The following is a 25,338-nucleotide window of genomic DNA, read 5'->3' as shown; positions in this document are numbered from 1 at the left end:
CATATTTATAGATAAGGTAAGGAGGGGATTCCACTTACACTCTTTGGACATTCCCACTTCAAAGCACTTCTGTAGGCGGCAGTACTGGCATCGATTCCTGGTGACTTTGTTAATGACACAGCTCTTATCTCGGTGGCAAGTGTAGATCATGTTCTTCTGAATACTCCGGCGGAAAAAGCCCTGCAAGCAAGAAGATGAGCAGATAAACAAACACGAGAGACCAAAACCCACCTCGGGATGCATCTTGGGCTCTGCCTACTGATAAAGGGACCGCTGCAAAAGCCCCAAACCCCAACAGATTCAGAGAAATGGCTCGCGGGGGGGGGGGGCTGCTAAGAGTGATTTTTTGCTCTTATAAAGGACAGAGGCTCTGTGCCCAGCACTCACAGGATCCTGACACCCTTTGGCCTCTTTCTTTGGTAAGCCCCAAAGGCCCTTTTAGTCAAAACTAGAGATGACTGTTAATGTCTTACTAAAACAAATACCAAGCTGATTTGCTTGGAAAACCCCAAGACAAAGCGAGAGCCCACGCTGGCTCAGCTAGCCTACCTAGCTCTTCAGCTGGCCGAAACAACTTCAGGGAACCCACTACCAAGGAAGCCAGTGCGTGAGGCATCACGTTTGCCAAACACACTGTGCACATCCCGCAAGGGTTAGGAATACCCGAGAAGTTTTCTACAAGGTGTTTTCGCAATTTCACGCCATATCCTAGCCATTAAGATAATGGCTTAAACCACAAAGTGAATGTTTAATACCCCAAGCTGAAACAAGTTAGAAAGACGGGTTTCTGCTCATGAATGTCACAACAGAATGGCCCTGTCCAGCACAGCAGACACCTTTCTCTAGAGAGGTTATGGAAAGCGGGCAAGCGTTCACGAGTCTGGTTTAAGCATGGAGAACTTCTGCCCAAGGAAAACCAATCCTTAGGGATATTGTTTTATTGCCTTTTAGGGGACATCATGAGCCCTGCATCTAATTTGGCAATCATTTCTTCTTTGCTACGTCATGTATGTGTATGTGTCTGCCACCATTGCCTGTCTACTTCCTTACCCACCACCTATCTACATCGCCCCCATGTCATCCTTCCAACTGACTTTGCCATCTACTCTCTCATGAATAAATTACATGAAATTTGTATTTGATTTTATTTACACACATTTGCTGAATGACTTACATTATTTTGTAACTTCCGGAGACTACTTTGAGAAAAGCAGCAATGTATCCTGAGTTGTGCAAAACACTCACGAAATGAAGCCCACTCTAGGCTCGAAAGCAGGGGCCTCCTGTCTCTGCCCCCACCCCCAGTTACTACCAGACCTCTCTGCAGACACGGTTAATGGGGTGCTGCTTGTTCTAATCAACACCGAGGAAGTAACAGGCAATAAACGCTGGCCTGCCATCTTCGCTCTCTTCTAAGTGCCTAACAGAGAACTGTTGCTCTCCTATGAAGAGTGTGGTGCTCTCCCTGCCAGTTGCTGTGGGATTTACCACCGCTCAGCAGCCATTCTCCTGAAAATAGGAAATCTGTTGAGCGGAGCACAAGTCTCCCCATGTGAGCCCAACCTTGCCTGCCGTCAATTACCACGGCAGGAGCCTGACTAACCACTTCCAACATTCAACTCGTGAGCCAACAGCACTCACAGAGTGCACGCAGGATTTTCAAACGTGGGCCCTAGGATTCTAGAATCTACACAAACCCATTGTTACCGGCATGGTTTAACTGTAAAGGCTTGGAAATCTGGTTGAAGATTGTCATGCTGTCAGTAGTCCAGGTACATACATTTTCCAAGAAAACATGGTTGGTTTATTTGTTTGTTTGTTTTAACCTTTGATGCTACAAACATGCTCAGAATCTAAAACAACAGGTTACAAGGGTCCTGGAAGCGGAGAAGTGTGTGCTCTGTGTCAGAATGCTGTGCTGTACCATTTGTTCCCAGAGGTCCTGGAAGCTCAACACTAAAAAAAAAAAAAAAAATCTTTCATTGCTCCTTGGCTAGGAAGAACATGACAGAAAGAGAGAGTCTTCGTGTGTAGAGGGACAAAAGAAGCAGGGAGAGATGGGTGCCCTTTTCATTTTGGTAAGACCAAATATTCAGTTCAGCCCATTTTTGGTGGCCGTGGAGCACAGCACTGGGATGTGCAAGGGAAACGGGAGGGAGAGTCACAGAACTTTACGTATCACGAATTACACATCAGTGTGGCTCACGAACACTGGTAGAAACTGAATAGGACTCCTCCGTTTTCCAGATCAGGCTCTGCTGGGTGTCAGCGGGTCTCGGTTTCAGGAAATCATCCCCAGCGTGGCTGAGCCCCGGCAGGCTATGACACACGCTGGGAGGTATTTTGATCGGTGTGCTGGGTAAACAGGGACTGCCTGTGATTCACGCGGAGTTTTATATCACACATCTTCCTCTTCCCTCATGGCCGCCCTCAGTTGTGGCATAAGCCTCAGCCCTGCTAGAGAGCTCAGCTTCCAGGACCCTTCCCACTTCAACTTTATTTAAGATGGAGTTGCTTTATCTCCAGCTTGCTGGAGAAGTCAGCAACATAAACAGACGATTCAGTGAGCCAATATTCAGATGGAATCTCTCGCCCCATCGATAGGAAGCCTACCAAAAGTGTGGAGCCCTGGGCCACCCCATTTCCTGATGAGATGGGACGTGAATGAGTATCAGGGGCCCATCAGTATCTACTGAAGGCTTTTGTTTTCTTTTTGAGGAATTCGGAGGAAACACATGTTTCTTATCTTGAGATTCAGTGTGATTTGAAAACCACATATATGTCTAACTTGAAATGAAAGGCTTCACATGATTGGAGTTGGCTTTAAAAGGATGGGATTTAGAAGTCCACATATAGTGGTTCTTGAAGCAAGTCAAGGGAAGACACTTAGAAAAGACCAAAGAGGCTGAATTTGGGACGAGAAAGGAGCTGGTTGTATCTGGAGAAAGAAAGCAGAGGTTAGCTACAGCAGTGAGAATGCCCTGCCCTGAGCACTCTCAAGCCCCTGCCAGGCACCTTCTCACTGTCCCTGAGACCTAAGCAGGTCACAGCTTTGCACAGTGGGGCTCTCAGCTCCTCAGTCAAGGCCTGCAGGATGTGCTGACCGGGACTTCTCCAGCTGCCCATCCTGGTTACAAAGGCATGGCTGTTAAACTTCTCTAGGATCACAAATTATATGCTCAATGTCTTTTGTTTATGGCTAGAAACCGATTATGAGTGAGTACATCCCATGTTCCTCTTTTTGGGTCTGGGATACCTCACTCAGGATAGTGTTTTCTATTTCCATCCATTTGCACGCAAAATTCGAGAAGTCATTGTTTTTTACCGCTGAGTAGTACTCTAATATGTATATATTCCACACTTTCTTCATCCATTCCTCCATTGAAAGGCATCTAGGTTGTTTCCAGGTTTTGGCTATTACAAACAATGCTGCTATGAACAAAGTTGAACAGATACTTTTGTCATTTGATGGGGCATCTCTTGGGTATATTCCCAATAGTGGTATTACTGGATCTTGGGATAAGAAAGTGAACTCAAAGAAAATCATATAGTCATCCGCCTGGAGAGGGGAAGTAGACAAGATTGCAGGGCAAAAACTGGGAACTTGCGGGTGAGGTGGCATGGGGCAAAGGGGAAATGGGATGAGAAACATGAGAAGGGGAGGATGGGAGGAGCTCGGGGGATTGGGATGGTTGGGATATAGGAAGGGAGGATATGGGAGCAGCGAAGTATATATCCTATCTAAGGGAGCCATCTTAGGGTTGGCAAGAAACTTGACTCTAGAGGGGTTCGCAGGTCTCCAGGGAGATGTCCCCAGCTGGTACCTTGGGCAACTAAGGAGAGGGTACCTGAAATGACCCTATCCTATACTGATGAATATCTTGCATATCACCTTAGAACCTTCATCTGGCGATGGATCGAGGTAGAGACAGAGTCTCAATTTGGAGCAACGGTCTGAGCTCTTAAGGTCCAAATGAGGAGCAGAAGGAGGGAGAACATGAGCAAGGAAATCAGGACCACGAGGGATGCACTTACCCACTGTGACAGTGGAACTGATTTATTGGGAGCCCACCAAGGCCAGCTGGTCTGGGACTGAATAAGCAGGGGTTGAAACTGGACTCTCTGAGCATGGCGGACAATGAAGGCCGATGAGAAGCCAAGGACAATGGCACTAGGTTTCGATCCTAATACATGAACTGGCTTTTTGGGAGCTTAGCCTGTTTAGACTCTCACCTTCCTGGACATAGATAGAAGACCTTCGTCTTCCCACAGGGCAGAGAATTTGGACTGCTCTTCAGTATCGAGAAGGAGGGGGAATGGGGTGGGGGGAAGAGAAGAGGAGTGGGGATAGGGAGAGGGGAGTGGGGGGAGGGGACAATATTTGGGAGGAGGGGAGGGAAATGGGGAACGGGGAGCAGGTGGAAATTTTAATTAAAAAAGAATAAAAGTTAAAAAAAAAACAAAAAAAACAAAGGCATGGCTGTATTGGAGCGAAGACCAGGGGGTGGTCAAGGAAGGGGCAGTGTCACAAGACTAGGGAAAGAGACAGCAGGAGTGGTAGTGTTTTTATAGCCAGAAGCTTAATGGACACCCAAAGGCTCATGGGCATTTATTAGCCATGCTGGAGAGTGCTCACACCCTGCTCAGGCGATTTCTATCTTACCTGTAGCCTAGGAAAGGACGTGGCTCTGGCTCACTTCTAGTGTCTGCAGAGTGCACTCAAAAGATACTCAAATATCCTTCTCTGCCCACATACCTTCAATAGACTACCTAGCTTGAACTCACTCATCCATAAAGTACGTGGGAAGAAGTACCAGGTCCCTCTGTTCATATTTTGTCATGTGAACTTGGGCCACCTTCTCTCCTCTAACACTTGTAAGTCACGGCTCTAGAGCCCCCCATCCATGGGCCGCATCTTTCCTCTTAGCTTTCGGATACTGTCCTGAGTTCGCTGTCTCCCACAGAGGCTGATGTAAGATTTAGATACTAGCCTACAACTGTGAAGTAGGCTCTAGTTCAGAGTGTGCGTATCTGAATTCTGACTTTATCACTTAACTACTGCTGTGACCTTTGCTAAGGCCTCAGGTAAGTCTGAATTGGCTACAAGCAAGCAAGGTTTAAGAAGTTCCTACCCACTTGGACCAATATTGTTAAGTATCGACCACAGCACATTTCCCGTATAACAAGAGCTTGGTGAGTGATCAGTGCTATTAGAAGACCCTGTTTCCTTATGGGAGAATTCATACACACATTTTGTAACTAAAATAAGTTTTCTCTAACTGGAAAGATCAGCACTGCCAATCTCTGCATCCCTATGGGGGAGGCCCTCCCAGTCACACGAACTGTTTCTGTGTTCGCTCGCCTACTCACTGACTCAGAAACTTCGTGTCAATCAGTGGGCTGGAATGGTTCTTTCTCAGTCTGGGTTGTGGGTTGAACATACAATGTTTCCCATGGACTTGTATATTTGAACACTTGGTCCCTATTTGGTGGTGTTGTTTGGAGGAGTTCTGGAACCTTTACTGAGGGGAGCCTTGGTGGAAGACATATGTCACTGGGGTAGGCTTTGGGGACTCACAGTCTAGCCCCACCTGACCTTCTTTGGATGCTTTTTTGTTCCTAGATACAGTGTGACCAGCCTCCTGCTTCTGTTGCCATGACTTCCCAGCCTGTAATCATGGCTTCCCCATCACGATGGACAATAGCCCTCTGGAGCTCTAAGCCATCGCAAACCCTTTCTGTCTTGTTGTCTGGGTACTTTGTCCCAGCAACAGACAAGCAACTAACACAATCCATAAGAAACTACGACAAGTGATGGCTGTTAAAGATGCTACGGAGAAATGTGGTAAGAACATGACTCTTGGCCTCAGCTGAAAGACTGAGCAGCAGCATGGTAAGAACTTTAGGGGAAGCAGGCCGTGAGAAAGATGGGCATGGTATTCAGCACATGGTAGGTCATAATAAAATTCCGATTGGGTAACGGAAACAACGGGAATGCGAATGAATTGGAGGGGACCCGCGGCTTGGTCTGGGCTCTAGAGAAGGGGTAGGTTGTGTGTAGCAGATGCTTTCCCAGAGGACTCTGTGGATCAGCAGGCACGGGGCGGGGGCACAGTGTGAATGGCAGGAGCACATAAGAGACAACAGGAAAGGGTGGGTGTTCAGACTTGAGTAGGATTTGAAGGAATGCCAAGCATGGACTAGGGTGGCTCTGGACTCTTCTAGGCCTAGTCCGGGCTCAGAATTATGGCTGCCTAAAGCTGACCAGGAAATAGGAAGTCGCTGACTTCACCATACGGCTACTTTGTTTCATTTTGTTTTCATTAAGTAGCTGTAGGGATCTGGGCACCAATATGCTGGTATAAGACCTGAGCTGGTCATTACCATACGTAGCCAGGAAATCTTTCCTCTGAGGTAGTGGCCATCACTGACTTGAGTTTAATCATCACACATGGTTGCTTGTGAGGTGTCACACTGCCCCGTTCCGAGACGGAGCTGTATCTAGCCTTGTAGCCGACAAATCAGGCTGAGATGTGTGGTACATATTATAATGGTTTAAGAAAGGCACTGAGCACGGTATAGATTATAATGGTTTAAGAAACGCACCAAGCGTAGTATATATTATAATGGTTTAAGAAACGCATCAAGCAAAACCTTTTCAGAAAGGCAGTCTGGCACCATTTTTTAAGTCACAGAAAGCACTGGGTCAGGAGAATGGCACCCCAAAAGCAGTGTGGGACACTTGGTGGTTAGTTTTAACTGTTAACTTGATCCACCCTGGAAATTCTGGGAGCAGGTCTCAGCGAGGGAGTGGCTAGACCAGACATATCTCTGTGGGGGGATTGTCTTGATTGTTAGTGGATGTGTGAAGACGCAGGCCACTGAGGGTGATACCAAAACTAAGCGTGGAGAATGCATGGAGAGCTAGGCGAACACGCAATCATTTCTCTGTTCTTGACGATGGGTGGGATGTGATTTCATGTACCTGCTCTCTTGACTTCGCTCAAGTGATGAACTGTAACTTGGCACGGTCAGCTGAAATAAACCCTTTGTCCCCTACATTCCTTTTTTATCACAGCAGCAGAAACGAAGTGGAGCAAACCCATGCGTGCGAGCTGAGCTGTGGCCCAACTAATTTCTATACCATGTGGGGTCCAAAGGGGAAAGAAAGATCCTGGAAACGTAGGTGTTTTGTTCCATCGCTAAGAGGAAAAGATTCCAAGTCCATCTCAATCCAAGAGTAGTGGCGTGACCACCCAGGTCACAGGCGGCTGAGGGCAGCAGGCAACGGTTCCTATTCCCAGACCTGCCACCAGCAGGAAGGGACTGTGGGATAATCTCCTGGCCACTCTGGGAAGCGAGGTTTCAAGACCAGGAAACATGTTGCCCTAAACAAACAGAAAACACGCACAGTGACAGCATCTAGGAGGTTATTAATAGCAGGCGTGGGGCAGGCAGGCAACTGAAGATCTATCCATCCAGCCGAAAAGACAATGGGCAAGAGGGAGGGGAAGAGCAGAAAAATGGAATGTTTCCTTCTGAGCTGGTGGGCAGGGACATAAGGCACAGAAGACTCCAAGCCAGCAGCCAGTCAGTGTTGGTACTGCCTATGACTAGAAGGCAGAACAATTCCACAGAAGGAAGCCCAGCTGCCCCAGAGGGAGGGACTCGGGAAGGTTTGTTTGTTTTTAAATAAGCAAATAACCCCCTACCAGGACTTGGTCCCAGGCTGGGAATTTAATAAACACGAATGAACAGCAATATAAGGTAGGTGGAAGGGCTCCGTGGGCAGCAGATATGGTTTCTAGAAATAGAGCTGGGATGCCACTCATGGAAGGCTCACACACCCTCACCAAGAACTGAGTATGTCAGTTCTGCTTGCCCCTTTCCAACACTCTTTACCAGACACTTCTGTGAAACACTTAGCATGGGAAAAATCAGCATTTTGAGAGGCACCCAAAGCAGTTGTTTTAAGGAAGGCTGTGTCGGCCAACTCAGGCAGAACACTATTTCTATACATAGACTAATTTTCCTACAAGACCAGACTACAGCATTTCCCTGGAACCTGACGGGTGAGAGCCCCTGAGGGATCAACTTCCCCTGGGCCCAGGGTCCATTACTCTCAGTCCCTTTAAACCCCCAGTTAATTAAAACTCACTCTGATTGGCTATGAGAAGGCCTTTGCTCTTGGCTAAGAGCCTGAACTTGCAACAGTGGCAACCAAGGCTCACAATTCCAGAGTCTTCGCATCCCAAGAAGGGCACAGAGCTAATGCTTAGGCACAAAATGAGATCTACTATAGAGCAACAGGCTGGTGGCTAATTCATACAAAAACCAAACAAAAACCTATGGTCGGGAGAGAGGATCCAATTGGATCAAATATTGTAAATTAGGTGAAAAAAATGTATTTTCCCAAAGTATGACATTGGGTAAAACAGTGGTTATAGATGATGAAGCTTCGTGAAAGTTTAATTATCATAATCCTGACCTAGCGGACAGGGAGCAATCCTCTAGGTTTGTGACTAAGGAAGAACGGTAGCCTGCTAATTGAAATGGAGAGTTGTAAACCTCTGGTCACACAGGGTCTGCCCAGGCTCATGCTGCAGAATGTCTTTAGAGAGACAAACATTTCCAGGGTGTTCTGGCTTTCTCTCTCCTGAGCTCAGGGCTCCTCTGCTTGACCTTACGGCGGTTAAAAGACTATGGATCAGACAGAATTAAGTAGTCTCCGCAGTCACACTGGCTCCCCTGGATTCCCTTGAGATACCTCTGAGAAATTACACTACCTCAGCAAGAGCCAGAAAGGCAAAGCTTGCAGAGGTTGTTTGGTAAAGTTTTACTATGGGCTTTATTTCCTGCCTAGGGGACTCTGGGAGGCCAGGGCCGGGGAAGGAGCAGGCACGCTGAAGTTTTCCATAGTCGAATAAAATTCTCTTCCCGAGACTGGAGAAACGAAGCGAAACTCCAGGAGGGCCCAGACACTGACTTGTGACCTCTGGATGTCCCTGACTATACTTGGGAGCCACCTAGGTTCAGAACAGTTTCAAAAGAAAGTCAAGGACGCAGCAAATGGATTATCCCAAGAACTCTAGCACAACAGGGTACGTGTTCTAAAGATCATAGTTGGGAACCCATCCATTGCCTCTTGAGAGTTTGAAGATGAAGGTAACCCACAGCATCGGGTGGAATACCTTCTAAAATGGAAGAATTCACAGGGGTCACAGAGCAGTCCTTAGTTCTGGACTTGAGGATTTACTTTAAACCAACCAAAGACATCTGTTTTCTAGATGCTATGGGTCAGTTCTTCAGTGCTCTTGCACAGTGCATCCCATGGCTACCAATTTATTATCAGAGTTACATTAAATAGAACAGGGCAAGAAGCCAGCGATTTGAAGCTTTTAAATTCTCAGTTATTTTACTGGGGGAAAAAAGATGCATCGCTAAAATCAGGAACGAGTGCCCTCCCACCCTGCCCCCAGTATCGGTCATAAAGCTCATTTGCACCTAAATTAAAGATTCCGGTCTGGACTGCGAAGGAGTGGGCACAAATGTTAGGGGAAGGAAACAGAGTCAAAATGCACTCGAATACACTTCAGAACTCTTCGCCGAAGAGCATGAATTTTAAAATCCCCGAGTCTGGTATGCAGTGTTTTGCCATCAGCACAGACAGGGCTCAGCTCTATCCCAACACTTTCAATGATACTGAACATTGCCATGGCAACCCCACACAGCACATAATTCAAAGCCCTTTCACAGACACCAATAATTATGATGGACTTACAATGTTTTAGGACATTAAAGGCCTAAATTAGTTGAGAAAAAAACCTGACTGTCCATGATTTGATAGGCTTTTCCCCCTCCCGTCTCAAGTAGATTGCATTTTCAAGGCCAGTTTGGAGTCTTTCTGGTATAATTTTTCTCCCTGCGATTTATGCGTGAGTCCATCGTAAAGGGAAAAAGTCGGATGCACCACGAGGGTCAGAAAAGGGAGCCAACTTAGGCATTGATGTTTATGCCTTCAAGAGCTCAGCCCTTAGCAGCCAACAGCAAACACTACTCTGGTGAGGCAGAATCTCACAAGATTATCTAGAAAACACTGCCAGAGATCCAGCTTTCAAAATGGAACCTACCCTTGTATGGAAAAGCCATGTTGATGCTGGGTGACAGTCAGACATAAGAAGGCATCAATCTCATGTCATAGCCCCAAACACAGATGTGGTCGGTGAGAGGGTACAGCATTGCCTGTCCTTCGAAGCCACTAGTGGCTTTGACCAGTGACACTTGTGTAGACTGGGCACGCCCGGGGAGTTCTCTCAACATTGCTTCTTTGTGATCTGTGGAAGTCCACAGAGCAAAGTCCTTCTTCTTGTCTGTGCGTTGCACATGTTCATGCTCCCGCAGGGAGGAGGGACAGACTCAGCAAGCCATCATCTCGCTCCCAGACATCGACACGGCCTACTGGGGCATTCACAACAGGACACTGCCTTGTGTGTAACTTTCCCCACGACAGTTCCTTTTGCAGGCAGGGTACCAGCAACTCTAACACTAGCATAGGAAAGGCAAGACCAGCACAGAACCCAAGGAATGAACAACCACCAACATCCTTTTCTTCTTCTTTGTAAATTAATTTATTAGGCTAGCACAGAAATCTGCATCTCATTATGGCAGCTTCGTAGAGATGTGTCATTATATCTGGTTCTCAATTGGTCCCCTCTCCCACTTCCTTGCCCCAGAACATTCTCAGTGTAAGGAAACAGAAGTGATATTTCCAGCAGCAAAGCTCCGATATAAATTCAAGCAGAAATGCTAATTTAGCGATTTATCCCAACTCTCCTTCTCTCTCATCAAATTAGCAAAGAGATGGGCTGGAATTCCACCCACAGGCTCCCCTTTCTTGATCTTTAACATTAAAGCAGCTACATTATGTCAGCACGAGGCCAGGATTGGAGATCAAATAGGTCCCCGAAGCAAGGGGAAAGTTCTCTCAAACACTGTGAACTTGCTGCAATTAGCGCCTTAGAGTCGTTTCCAAGACCTCCACTTTTACATTCAGGGATCCTCCTTTAGTAAGAGAAAATTTAGTAGAACACACAGAATTAATTTTTAAGTGTGCTTTTTTTTTTATTCTTCCCATTCTGATTCTTGCTGATACAGAGCCGCTGCCTCTCACCACAGCAGAGGCCAGGAGCGAAACAGCCCTGGTCGTGAAAGAGGTACCAGCCAGCGAGTCGGGCTGCTCTCCAGCTTGCAGTTAAGGGCCACCTAATGGATGTAGGGGGAGCAGTTTTATTTTTCCTGACAGTGCCCTTATTTTTAAACTCTCGGCTTCACTTTCAAAAATCGCTGCCTTTAGACAGAAGGTACAATCTATCTTTTGCGAAAAGCTGCACATTTCCCCATCTCCAGCCTCCAAACCACTTCCTCCACAGTCCAGCTGCACAAAGCTTTTGGGTGGCTTTTTAAGGGATGGCAGTCCCTGGTATTAAAGTCTGCTCTAAGGATGTCATGCCTCTGCAACCGGGAAGATTCATGGGGGTTTGGATGCTTCGCTCTCTAGAGTTAATCGACCCAGGGAAGCATCTTCAAACTTCTGATGGTCTCCACTTGGGCAAAAGGGGTAACGCGGAAGAGCATGCTTCTTTTGAACCCCGGGTCCAAACACACTAGGGTATCTGCACTATATGCCTATTGTGGAGTCTGGGGATTCTTTTCTTTAGATCAAACAAGACCGGACATGGTTGGCCTTCTTCCTTGGAACACACACATTCTCAGCAGGATGTTTCTATCCAGTTTTCTCCAATGAGTAATTAGGAGCCGTTCACAGGCAGGTGTAGCGAGGCTTCTTCATAAATCACAAATGAACTGCGTGAACCAGCAAAGGGCTGAGCAGACTTCTGAATGCAGCTTTGCCAGGCAACACCGTTTTCAGACTTGGGGGACTTGGAGGTGGGCAATTCTCCTGATGCCAGTGGGACTTTTTGAAACTAGATAGATCTCTGTAGCCTGGAGAAGAGCTTCCTCAAGGGAGGAAAGCAGGCGTCTCTGTGTTAGTATTCAGGCATCTGAACTGGCCTGCCCTTGGGGTCCTGACAGGATACATCCTCAGCTGCAGCCACTAAGAGTACTCCTGTGTGTCGCTATGTTCCCCTTTAAAAGGTATGCCTTGCCCACCTTTGCCCTCCCATTTCTCTCTCTCTCTCTCTCTCTCTCTCTCTCTCTCTCTCTCTCTCTCTCTCTCTCTCTCTCTCTCTCCCTCTCCCTCTCCCTCTCCCTCTCCCTCTCCCTCTCCCTCTCCCTCTCCCTCTCCCTCTCCCTCTCCCTCTCCCCCTCCCCCTCCCCCCCTCTCTCTCTCTCCCCCCACTCTCTCTCCCTCTCTCCTTCTCTTCTGCTACTCTTGTTCCCAGGGACCAGTCTCTGCCCCTCCTCTCTGCCCTCTTTCCTGCCCATTCTCTCTCGTCTTCCAATAAACCTCCCGCGTGAGTCCTGTTGTATGGCTTGACTTCTCTTCGTGGTGTTTTTCAAACTACAACGTTCTGAGTTATCCTAAACCTGCACTGGGAGCTTGTACATCTCACCCCCAATACCTGTTTGTTTTCAGTATGCCCTGAGGCTAATGTGGTAAAGACCAGAGATGGCTTCCGGAGGCATAAGAGGATTGTGTAAGACACCTGGGCCAGCATCCCATATCCCCTGACAATGTTAGGTGGTCCCACAAAAGGCAGGCTTCCTCCTTCCCAGGAAAAAGGCACCCACAGGCAGGAATCCTTCCAAAGGAGACCTGAGCTCGTTTGTAATTTTAAATTTCCAAATGGTTTTCATGAGCTTGCTTACTCAAAGAATTTCCTTTAATTTTTAATTTTTATCGGCACAGTGCTCCAAAAAAAGCTCCGATGTGAGTTCTCTCTGCCCATCTTGTTATCTTAATGGGGGACGGGAAGCGCATCCTGCTGGTCCGTCCACCTCAGGTGTTCTCATTTACAGACTGGAAAAAAGTGCGGACATAAAATATTTACAGCCTATTGTATCTTCGTGTATCTTGTATGCGTTCACAACTGGCAAGGAAGGCAGACTGTTTTTCACTTTTAATTGTGTTGGTATCTTGTCTGGCTTTTTTTTAAAAAGTAGACATGGAGGAGGCCGAGGCAGGAAGAGCTGGGGTAAGCCATTTAGGGGACATGACTGCCAGGAGGAAGCCCCGAGCTGCTGTTTGTGCTTGCCATGTTTCTGTCACTGCATCTTTATGGGTGAGAGCAGGGCTGCCTGCCTCCTTATAGGAGCAAACACAAGCCTGGTATGATGGCTTCCAGCTGCCATCTGTGACTCTGGAGTCTGGGGCAGAAGTTCTGTGAGTTCCGGGCCCAGCTCAATCCGTGATTTCCATCTTATCTAGGCACCAGTGAGGCACTGTGTGTGAACGAGAAGGGCCTATCCCAGACACTCCCCCCAAAAAAACCACTCAGTCATGTCATAGAGCAATAATCAGAGGTGAGTCATGGCTGGATGTGGCTGACCAAGTAGAAAGAAAAGACTTAGAGCAAATATATATATATATGGATATATATATATATATATATCCATATATATATATATTTACACACACATACACATTTATAATAGTCACACACATATAATAACACACACACACACAATACGATTCCTAACCTGTACCAGGAACCTGATGGAATAAGGGCAATCATAAAAGACAGGATTTACAGCTGGAAACTCAGGATTTAGTCTAGTGCCTTCTCTGTAAACGTCTAAGACTCAAAAGCCCAAGTAGACTGGCTATGTCTCTGAGTGGCCCCAAAGAGGCCCAAAAGAACTTCACCATTCCTGAACTTGCAGTAAGTTTTCAGAATTTAGGAACCCAGGAGTTTGCACAGGTGAGTCCATCATGGGGGGGGCGGGGGCGCATGGATGGATGATGCCCGGTCAGTGGTCTGCATGCCCTTCATTATATAGAATGTTTGCCCCAGATCAAATCCAGAACCACACTTGGCTTCCAGCGGGTATTTGTACATGGAGTTGGGTGTGTAAGTCTACCTGCCATGTGCACTCCAGCAGCTGAGTAGTGAAAACCCCCAATGGGGTCCTCAGAGCTGGGGGCAGCATCACCCTCTGCCCTCAAACCCTGTACAAAATGCTCAGCTACTCTCCCAATTCCATTCCAAACCCCTCAGACTACCTCCTAAGACCCATGTTTGAGACCTCCACACGTCTGAACGAGAACCTATTTCTGTACATTCTGTGGGGCTGGCCAGTCAGGTAGGTAGAGAACAGTAGAGAGCCTCAGATGCCCCAAATACTGCGAACTTTTTGTATTGAGTGAAAACCCAGCCGACCGACATTGATAAGAGGACACAAAAATAAACTACATCTTCTGTGATATTTATGAGGCTCACTTCCACCCTGTCAAATACGATTTGTGGCAGGCCACTTCAGAGAAAGCCGGCTCTAGCCGCTGTATTCTCTTTCCCCCGTAAGCCCCCCTCCAAACTGGTGTGATCTTCAGACTGAACTTGAACCTCTCCAGCCATTGCCTTCTGCCCAGGATAGCCTCACATCAGCCAAGCCACCATGTGTGAGAAGCCACAGCCTGAAGGGGACCTGGGCAACCAAGAGGGCGCTGCCTTCCTTCCAGACTGCTTTCTTCAGTAAAAGGGAAAAACAAGTGGAAATGAAAAGTGTACAATTAAAAAGATTGTATTTCACTACCTTGTGCTAATGTCTGTGAGATGATTTTTCGGGGGGAGAGGGGAGGGGCTGGCAGGGACTCCAGATGGGACACATAATGAATATAATTTAATATGTAGGACCCGGAGTTCACAGAAATGCGTTTTTTTCCTAGTCAGAAGGTAGTGGCCATCCCACATTGTTTAATGTAGAACACAGTACCTGCGGCCACGTCTCTTTCCTCATTGCGTTTTGGCTTTTAATCCTAGTATTAGTGTGGCCAGATCTCGAGCCGTCAAACGGGAAGCAGTCAGTCTGTGATGTGCAGGCACACTGCACGCTCCCCAAAAGGGCAGAGCCTGCTGTCACCCTGCTTTTCTTCCTGGGTCTCGGGATTTATGCTGCCAATTAAGGCCATACCAGGTGCCCCAGGTTGACCTCTTAGGAGCAAGAATTAATTAAGCACAGTATTTCTTAGTGAGGAACGACATTCCCCTAAATGAGTTACCCAAGGTGGCCGTGCTGCTGACGTGGCTGTTACATCCGGGACTCCTAATCGTGAACACAAGCAGAACATTCCAAGGACATGGTTAATCTATGCCTTTAATTTGACAATGAACAAAAACAAGTTTTTCTTTTATTTTTATTTTGGGGGCAAAGAGGATGTTTTGAGTGTATATAATGTGGGGGGGGCGCAGAGTTCCATACATTAGTAATATCATATGGCTTCTTTCAGTTATTAACAAAACAAAAGAAAGAAGCTGGGACTCACATTTACCATCTGCCCAGCTTTCAAAAGCAAGGAGTCTTCTAGGAAAGAATGTCTCACCCCAAATGCTTATTGTCCTATAAGTTACAGAATTGAGGCAAAACCAAGCCAGGCTGAAGTCTCTGTTTACTATCCCATGATGGGTAGTCGAATCCAGGTGGTGGCAGATTTCTTTCTTTTCCTTTTTTTAAATTATAATCTCCTTCATAAATATTCACTCTGTGATGAGAGAGTAGCCACGTACAGCACATGTGGATGGACAGATATACCTGGGTGCCAGGAATACCTGATTAAAAGGCATGTGTATGGTGTGTGTGTGTGTGATGTATTTGTATTGGCATCGTGTATGTGCCTATGTCATGTGTGTCTATGTCACGTGTGTGTCACATGTATGTGTGTCTATGTCATGTGTGTGTGTGGTGTGTTACTAATCACTAAGTCATCTCTCCAGCCTGGGAAACCCTTGTTGACACTCAAGTGTGAATTGAAAATTCCTTTTTCATGCAAATATACCTTAATAATTTTTTAAGCATTGAAAGCATCAAAAAAGTAACCTTAGCCCTTGACTGTGCAAGATGAGGTGGAGGCAAATCCATCCTGTGTCCGTCTGTCTGACAACCTAGTGTACGGAAGAGTCACCAGTGAAGATGGGAAAGGCACACCGGCACACAGACACACAGGACACACACCCCCACTGTCACCAGTTCACTCTGAATCTCTTGGTGGCATACAGGGAAGCCTGACCCTGGTTTGTATGCTCAGGGCTCTCAGTCAGGAGTGAAGAAAACCCTCAGCCTGGGCCACCGTTGTTATTGTGGGGGAAAGAGACCTCGCTGTTCCCTGCCCCTCTCGTCCAGAAAACTTCTCCTCTGAACTAGGAACCTCATCTCTTTCCTTGAAGGAGTGAACATAGCTAGCTTCGTTCTGCAAATCCCTGCAGCCTACTTGCCAATTAATGTATTTAACTCTAAGGAGCGGGTGCTTTTTAATTTAGCTCATTCATCACCAGCAGAACATTTTGGTAGAAAATATTAGGATTTCCAAATAATTTTATAGCTCTGTAAATTGCCAACATACCATCTGCAATTGAATTAACATTTATAACCAAACCGAAATAATAAATAAAGCAAATTACGCCGCAAATATTCGCAAGTGCCCAATATGCACTTGAGAATGATAATTAGCATTTTATAATCACGCTTCATTTTCTTTATCCAACTCCCTGTCACATTAATGATAAAATATTTTAAACTGTGCTCTATCAGAGAGCGGCACGGTCTCTAGATTAGCCATTAACTAATGCAGAGAGGGAGGAAGGCCTCTGCTCGCTTCCACAGGCAGAGTTTGCCTCCTCATCTTGGCCTTGCTTATCTCTAGGTTTTGTTTGCTTTGCTCCCTGGAGGTCCAGAAAGGTGATGCCTGACTTAGGTCTTCTAAACCTGAAGCTCTGTGGCTCTGCTCTGTGCCCTCTTGCAAGCAGGACCCTTACATAACGCATTCTGCTGAGATGAGACTTTCCACTCTAAAGCGAAGCTGATTTGGCCTCTGGAGCTTCTAAAAGGAGGCTTGTTAAGACTCAGGAAGTAAACCACTGAAACTTCTCAGGAAGTTGCCGAGGACAGATTCACAAAGCCCCTCCCTCCCTAAGGTGATACCTATAGTAAGGACAGAGGAGAACTGGACCAGTCAGGCTATCGGAAGAGACTCCTGTTACCGTGCCTGCAAGTCATGCAGTGTGCTCTAGCGTGCCAGGGTTTATGAGTTGTCACCCATGCCAGGCTGGCTTTCAGTGACATAACTGCCTTTGAGTCATTTATGCTCCTGTAAGTAACTCCAATAAATTCTAACTGGTTCCCTGGGCTGGAGTTTGGTGGTATTGATAATGTGGTCTGTTATCAGTTCCCTACAGAGCAAGGAGACAACTGCTCATCTCTCTCGCCCACCCCCCAAAATGCCATACAACAAGTATGAAAAGAAATATCGTTTGAAGACGTACTATACTTGTGCTGGCCAGTTTTTCTGCCAACTTGACCCAACCTCTAGTCATCTGGGAGGAGGGAACTTCAATTGAGAAAATGCCTTCATAAGATCGGGTTGTGAGCAAGCCTGTAGGGCATTCTATTCAGGGTCATTGATGGAGAAGAGCCCAGCCCACTGTGGGTGGGTCCATCCCCGAGCTGGTGGTCCTGGGCTCTACAAGCAGGCCGACGTAACCACAAAGCACAATCCAGTAAACATCACCCCTCCATGGCCTCTGCACCAGCTCTGCCTCCTCCAGTTCCTGCCGTGACTTTCTTTAGTGATGGACTATGGTGTGAAAAATATACACCAAGTAAACCTTCTCTTCCCTCCAGTTGTTTAGGTCATGGTGTTTCATCACAGCAACAGTAACCGTAACTAGGATGATATTCTTCTTCTCTGGAGAACTGATTGGGGTGGAGAAGGCAATCAGCTGATGTCACTCGAGGGAAGACAGGCCCATCCCCACATGATTTGCCCGGAAGCTTGTTCTTACCAGGCCCTGATGCCTTTTGGTGAAAGCATGTGTTAGTCTTCTACCTCAAATCAAGAGGAATTCAAGTGCATAAATGAATGAGGAGTGCACAGGCACACACACACATACACACACATACATACACATACACACACACATACACACACGCACACACACATACATACACATACACACACGCGCACACACACACACGCGCACACACACGCTCATACACACTCACACACACACATACATACACATACACACACGCACATACACACATACATACACATACACACACGCACACACACATACACACACACATGCACACACACACATACATACACATATACATGCGCGCGCACACACACACCTCACCAAGTTTTTCCACCGGTGAGCAAATTTCCCATTATTTTCCTCCAAAAACAGTTTCTTAAAAACAAAAACCAACCAACCAAACAAAAAACCTATCCACCTGCACTTGAGAGGCCAGAGTATGAGGATACTGGCTCTAAGCTAGACTAGCCTAGGCTGTGTGACAAGAGCTTGCCTCAAAAAGAAAAGAAACAATAAACAAAAATTCCCAAGATGGAACCCAAAATGCTCTGCCTCTTCATGCACACCAGGCATCTCAGGGCTCCTCTGTTTTCTCACACGGGAGTCACTGGCCACGGGTGGCTGTGCAGTGCATGGCAGGTGGCATCCAAGCTGAGCTACACTGCGAAGGTGGAAGGCAGGCCCCCACTTGAGAAGAAAGCATGTAAAAGTTTAATGAGAAAATAGCTTGAGAGTTGAATGTTTTCCCATACCGCAGTCCCTGCCATTCTGTTGTGAAGACTATGTCCTTCTGGTAACCAAAAGGATTAAGAGGCTGAATCAAGGAAAACTGTGGGGATGTTGAGAAAGGAAGAAGACCTGTCGGGTTTCAGAGGGTAGACTTCCGGTCTCAGCCTCTGTCCAGCCGCTTGTCAATGTGTTGATTCGATGAGCAGCCACAGGAAGCCAAACTGTGGAAAGAACTCCATGGGCTGCTGTGTGCTTGGCCTTACAGTCCCTCCAGCTCCCAGAGGGAAGGGGAAGCTGTGGAGACAATCCAGTAGCTATGGGTTTGGATCTTGTGTCTAGACAACCTGGGTTCAAGTCCTACCTCTGCAGGTTGTTGCATCATCTCTGAGAAGCCACATAATCTCTATGCCTTGTTTAAATTTTATTTTCAGATAATATAAAATGTAAAGGAATTATCAAATCAGTACTGTTCTCTCTCTCTCTTCATAGTCTTAAAGGTTAAATGAGCTGATACATATAAAGAGCCTCAAACAGAATCTAATACATAATTAAAAAAAACCCCAACAACAACCAAATCTACTAGTTTGACTAAAAATATCATTGGACAGAAGTCTCTATGAGGCAAAGGGACCAGCGAAAGAGGCAAATGATATGGGAATGAGGACTTGGTCAGACCAGGACGGCAAGGAAACTGGATGCAGGGGCAGAGAAGAGAAAAATGTCTGGAAGACACTGTAGTAGGAGGAAAACGCTGTTTTTCTAGAACCTTCCACACACACCGTCCCTGTACCTCACCCAAGGCTGCTTACACCTGACAGAGGGAGTGGGCTGTCCAGACTGGTGTTGCGGGATTCCCTCTCCAGGTCACCAGCAGAGAAAGCATGCTATGTTACACTCCAGTGTCTTGCTAGTCTTCAGCCCTGCCCGTGATTCTCACGGCGCTATTGTTTGCAGAAAACAAACTCCAAATGGAGTCCTCTGACTCACATCCACTCACCTTCCCAGCATCTGGACAGAGGCCACAAAGCGCTGACTGCTGAGTGCAGAAACAGACTGAACTTTGGGCTCATATAGAGTTGGGACACTCAGTTTTTGGATGAGCTTCCAAACCTGGTGCCAGGCCCCATAAAAGGAGGAGACTCTGACAACAAAGGAGATTGACTTGATGGTCTTTCAAAGCATTTTCTCATCTGCTTACTGTATAAGCCCTGTGTTCGGAGTATTGAAATATTTGGAGAACCAGACAACGTCTTGGCAAAGTCACAAGTAACGAGAGAATCTGTCAGGGTTGGCCCCTTGTTTCCATAAGCTAGCAGCTCTCTAGTGGTGGTCCCTGGGTCCATGGATGAGGCTCAGCAGCAGGGCATTTTCCCAGCATGCTCAAGGCTCTGGGTTCCATCTCTAGCACTGCATGAATCCTCTTACCACGCAGGGCACTTCTCAAAAAGACATAGCTCCAGACGTTTTGGAGCTCTGAAACCCAATATAGCATTTAACAAGCCATCTAGGTGATCCTGGCCCCAAACAGAAGCTCCTAGTTCACCTAGAGGCTGAGGAACAACTCTGAAGACAGCTGAACTTCGGCCCCTCCTCACCACACACCGTGGACCAAATCAACCAGCGCCCAACTCACACACCACCTCAGCCTCCCCTCAAGAAAGCCAAATCTTCAACTCCAGGAAGAAAAGGCGGAAAGAATTTGGCAATGTGCCAGTCTGTGTGGAAAGTGATCGAGCAGCCTTGACTTGGAAGTCAGTGCGTGGATCGGAACAGCTGTGGTTCTCACCTGCAACACGGTCAAACAGGACCCTGAGCATCCTGCCACACTCTGAGGACTTAGGCATCTGAGAGCAAGGAGGGAGAAGGCAGACCTTCCACCTTCCACGCCTTTGCACCCACCCTGTCCTGGGTCATAGGATGAGAATTATGCTCATAGGAGAAAAGGAAGTGAAAACCAGGAAGTTTGCTCACTTGGCTTGGGGACTGCTCTCCACCTCCAACTTATTGCAGGTAAGTCATAATACTGCAGGGCTACTGTGAGGATTCCTTCCCTGGGGAATAAACAAAAAACAGCCACCCTCTCCTCATAAGGTTTCTATGATAAACCAAAGTGTGATCCTCCCAGGGTTTCCCTCAGGGAACCAGGAATGGATTGGGCTTACTTTACAGAGCATAGGCGAGGTGTTACATAACAGCAGATGGGGTGAACCAAAGCAGCCTGCGCTGGGAACTCGTCACCCAACATGGATCATGGCTTCTCCATAGCTGCATAGATGGCACCTTTTCAATTAACTCTATGCTTCCAGAGACCAAGTAAGCCCCATCCACATCCCTGGCTTTGTGTTATTATTGTGCAATTGCCTATAAATGGCTGGGAGGAGTGGCTGGAATCTCAAGTGAGGGTTCTTCCTTTTCCAAGGGAATGTCAACAGAATCCAAAGGCTCCTTGGCGACGGATTCTTGCAAGCACATCTGAGCTGATAAAGATGGCTGAGGCTTTGCTAAGAGGCAGACACCCGGGAGGAACCAGGTAGGTACTCTAACGACTGAAAACACCCACTGAGTATACATTATTCATTTTCAAAATAATCCCCAGGCTCAGATGTCATTGACCTCATCCTACAAAAGATGAAGGGTCTTGGGCACTTTGCCAAGGAGGAAGTGAGATGGCCAGAATTTGAACTTGGCCAACCGCATTTCAAGTCTCAGGAAGTTTTCTAACCCAAAATGAAAAGGACATACATCACTGGTAAGTAAAGCAAGACACCCATACCCAGAACATTCTGTCTCATAGAACGGAACCTGCTGTGACGTACAGAAGTGAATGTCTGAAGCCGTCGTGACTTGCGGGTGATGTATACCAGGAGGCTCACTTAAGTTCTTTTCCGGCTAGCTCATCACCCTGGTTCTGGCAATGGATGCATGTGTGATGTGGGATTCTCCTCTGTCTGCTATGAATATTATTTATTACTGTTGATTAATAAAGAAGTTGTTTTGGCCCATGGAAAGGCAGAACAGAGCCAGGTGGGAAAACTAAACAGGGAGTAAGAAGGCAGACACAAAGAGATGCCGCGTAGCTGCTGAAGAAGAAAGGCGCTGGAACCTTACCAACAAGCCACAGCTTCGTGGTGACACACAGATTAGTAGAAATGGGCTAAATTAAGATGTAGGAGTTAGCTAGGAATATTCCTAAGCTATTGACCGAACAGTGTTGTAATTAATATAGTTTCTGTGTGATTGAGAAAGCAGAGTCTCCGACTACCCATGTGAACCTGGAGACACAGGAGGAAGTCAGACCAGTCCGTGTCACTCCCCTGGGGGCTATGATTTAAGAGCATCCCAGAGAAGGGGTCAAGACAGAGCAGGACTGGTGTGACCTGTCAAGATCATGCTCAGGGCTCAGCTGGCCTCCTGATGTCATAGAGACTGTCAGGTGGACGCTGCATGCAATGTCTGTACCAGGGAGGATACATAAAGGATCCCAGGACCCAAGGCTCTGCTGAAGCATGTGACAGACAAGGGCCACCAAAACCATTTCTATCATTCTGTGCATCTCCTGAAAAAAAATTAAATAAATGAAATCCAATACTTTAAAAAGTTCAATACCACGTGTATATAAGGACTTGAACAAAATCCAGCATGTTATAAGACATGCCTGGCTTTGAGTTAAACATTTAAGTAGGACCAAATTACTTAATGCCATTCTGGGCATTCTAATCTAATTAGAAGTGCAGAAAAGAGAAAGACAGTGTGTGTCCAGAGACAGCATGGGTCCCGTAACCCCATAAGCAGGAAAGTTCCGATTTCAGAGCAGCCACAGAACTGCCTCTGTTCTATAACCTGGCATGCCAGAGCAGAGCCAGTGAGCATGCCCGACTAGCTGGTCTCCGCGAGGCTGTGCAAGTCAGAACGTGGTGTGTCTCTCACTGCCCCTCCCTTGACACGATGTACTTCACAAAAACCCACAACCGGGTTCAAAGAGGAAAAAACAAAAGAAGATAGACAGTGTTTTAAAAATAGCCCCACCTTGGGAATGTGCACAGAATTTATGCATGGTTTGTGGGCCCTTCCTGTGTGTAATTAAAAGTCCACAAATTCCTATCTGAAGCCAAAGAGAATCTGGGTTGAAGACACGGAGCTCACGCGGTGTCAAGCACAGCAGGGAGCGAGCAGCATTCTGCATGAAGAAAATGATGGAAACAGAGAAGCCAGAGGGGCTGGGTTCATCGGAACAGAAATGTACTTGGCTGCCAAAAATCAACAAGACAATCAAGGGGCCATGAAAGTGGTAGCGTGCGGTATTTCCCCCCAACTTTCCTCTGCTGCTGCCGACATCCTGCACACCCTCTGTGCACTTCCATCTCCTTGTTTGTTTGTTTTGTTGTTGTTGTTTCGAGACAGGGTTTCTCTGTAGCTTTGGTGCCTGTCCTGGAACAAGCTCTTGTAGACTAGGCTGGTCTCGAACTCACAGAGATCCACCTGCCTCTGCCTCCCGAGTGCTGGGATTAAAGATGTGCGCCACCACCACCAGGCCCATCTCCTCATTTACCTGCAAGCTCTGCCTGACCCACTCCTAGGGCCAAATGGCCATCTGCCACTTAACTCAGTGAGAATTCACGTGGGGTGGGTGCTTTGGATGCAGGGCGGAGGCTGCTCGGGTCGTGCCCATCTGCAGGTGCATCCCTCTCCTTTCCAATAGCCGATTCTGTGCGGAAGCCCCAGGGCAACAGACTCCAAACTGTAAGGGGCCTACTACTGAGTAGTCCTTAACTAAATGGGCCCCTGCTCCCCATCCCCCACATCTTTTCCCTTAAAATTCAATCCTCTTTCTTCTCCCATTGCTGCCTAAGAACCAGACAGCCTGAAAGCGAGCATGCAGGATGGACTACTCATCAGCCATGTGGCATAGACCCTCCCTTCCTCTAAACCTGTAAGGAAAGATCCCGTCCCTGAACTCTGTTTCTTTATGTTCAGAGTCGATAACTCTTGCTAACTTAAGTTGAGTTACCAACTTAAGAATCAGCCTCACTGTCCTCCTGAGGCCCTTCAAGTAAATGATAGAAAGCCCCGTGCCTCAGTCTGCATCAGCTCCTACCTACATTTCCTGGATTCAATCCACACTACTGTAAAACCGAACCAAACTGATAAACGTAAGTGTCCCTCGTGCCGTCCCAGTCAGAGGAGCCTCTGAGTCGTACCTCTTGGAGTCTGGGTGGGTTAGTGAGAGCTTTAGCCAACTGACGTGGATGGAAGGAACACTATAGGATTCCCAAGGCGACAAAAGAGGACATGTGACTTCCGCTGAAGTGGTCCTCTGCACCCCAGATTCAGAACCCCTAGGCTACTGTGTAATATTTGGCTCTGGAGATGCCATTCTGTAAACAAGTCCAAGGCACACCCACGAAAAGGCTTGTTGGCCATTCTGGTCATAGCTCTGCAGAGAACCTCTTCCATGGAAAACATCTCCACTAGGCTGTCAGTAAAAACATCTTCTCAGGATACAATTAGAAGGATGACAAGCTCAGTTGCTGCTGCTCAAGAGACCATGAGGCAGAAAGAGCCTTCTAAATTAGGAGTCCAGAGTCTACGGGGAAAGGATTGTCATGCGCCTTCAGGATGGGCAGTTGGCTACACAGACCTGGGAACTGAAACACTCTGAAGGACGTAGCAGTCAGTTATACAATTTTACCTCGTGCCCTAATTATAGATTTTTGGGAAACGCTCAGAAGAGGAATCTGCTTTGCTCTCCTGACAGAAGAACAATGAAAAGTGCTCTCTGCCTTGTAAACCATCTGCCCACCTCAGGCATCTCGCCGGCATACACAAGGAATGGGGAAAGACGTTCAAGGCCAGTTCAACCTGGCCGTGAGAAGTGATCTCAATCATCAATAAGCTCAACTATCGCAAAATTAAAATTGCCCCCTTTGAAAAAACACCAATAAGCCATCTCAGCAAGTGCTGGTGTTAGGCCACCATGCCCAGTCCCAGAGCCGTGTGACCGTCAGGTGTGTTCCTGGAACACCTGAGTATTCCGAGAATTCTCCCTAAGACAAACGCTGTATGGCAAAGGACACCCACGGAAATTGTCGTTCTCCTTACTTTTCTACTGGGACAGGCTTGGTGCACATTGTCCTAGCTGTCTCCTTTATCTGCCCCTTCCTTAGCCTTTGTCCTGCATAACTTGGACCATGCACAGATATGCTGCAACCCTGATGGTTTTCCTCCGCCTCTTTTCCGTATTATCTATTATGGATTCATCCAACAAACATCTGCTGACATAGCCCGCCAAGCTTTGCTGCAGGGACTTAGAGGGCAGTGGAGACGAACGAGATGAGGAACGTTCTGATGTTCATAGTATCGATTTGCTGGAGAAAGACGGGGGTGAAGGAGGCAACAGAAATACTTAATAGCAAGTGCCACACCGGAAGTTCCACATTGGGAAGAGGCCAGTAGAGCACACCCTTGCCATGATGCCATGAAGACTCCCCAGGCCAGTCACACGGATGAGCATAGCAGCCCCTGGGACTGGGTTCTCATGTAAAGACTAGGATGACTTCTCGTTGGATTCTTGAGGAGTTCCCCAGAGATACAGAAGAAATTATTGAACAACAGAGAT

The 25,338-nt window shown here is 47.1% G+C and overlaps 1 protein-coding gene across 2 annotated transcripts in view; it reads right to left on the bottom strand.

Moving 5' to 3' along the window:
• Rarb (retinoic acid receptor beta) overlaps positions 1-25,338 on the bottom strand; it is a 145,840-nt gene that overhangs the window by 79,824 nt on the left and 40,678 nt on the right. For both annotated transcript variants that reach the window (XM_057770019.1, XM_057770021.1), the window contains exon 3: positions 39-180. In XM_057770019.1, the coding sequence (XP_057626002.1) occupies positions 39-180 (142 nt within the window). The remainder of the gene's footprint in view (positions 1-38; positions 181-25,338) is intronic.

This window comes from Chionomys nivalis, chromosome 5, assembly GCF_950005125.1.
Source record: "Chionomys nivalis chromosome 5, mChiNiv1.1, whole genome shotgun sequence".
Lineage (NCBI taxonomy): Eukaryota > Metazoa > Chordata > Mammalia > Rodentia > Cricetidae > Chionomys > Chionomys nivalis.
Note: the sequence above shows the minus strand (reverse complement) of the source record. Positions and strands in the feature narration are given on the sequence as shown.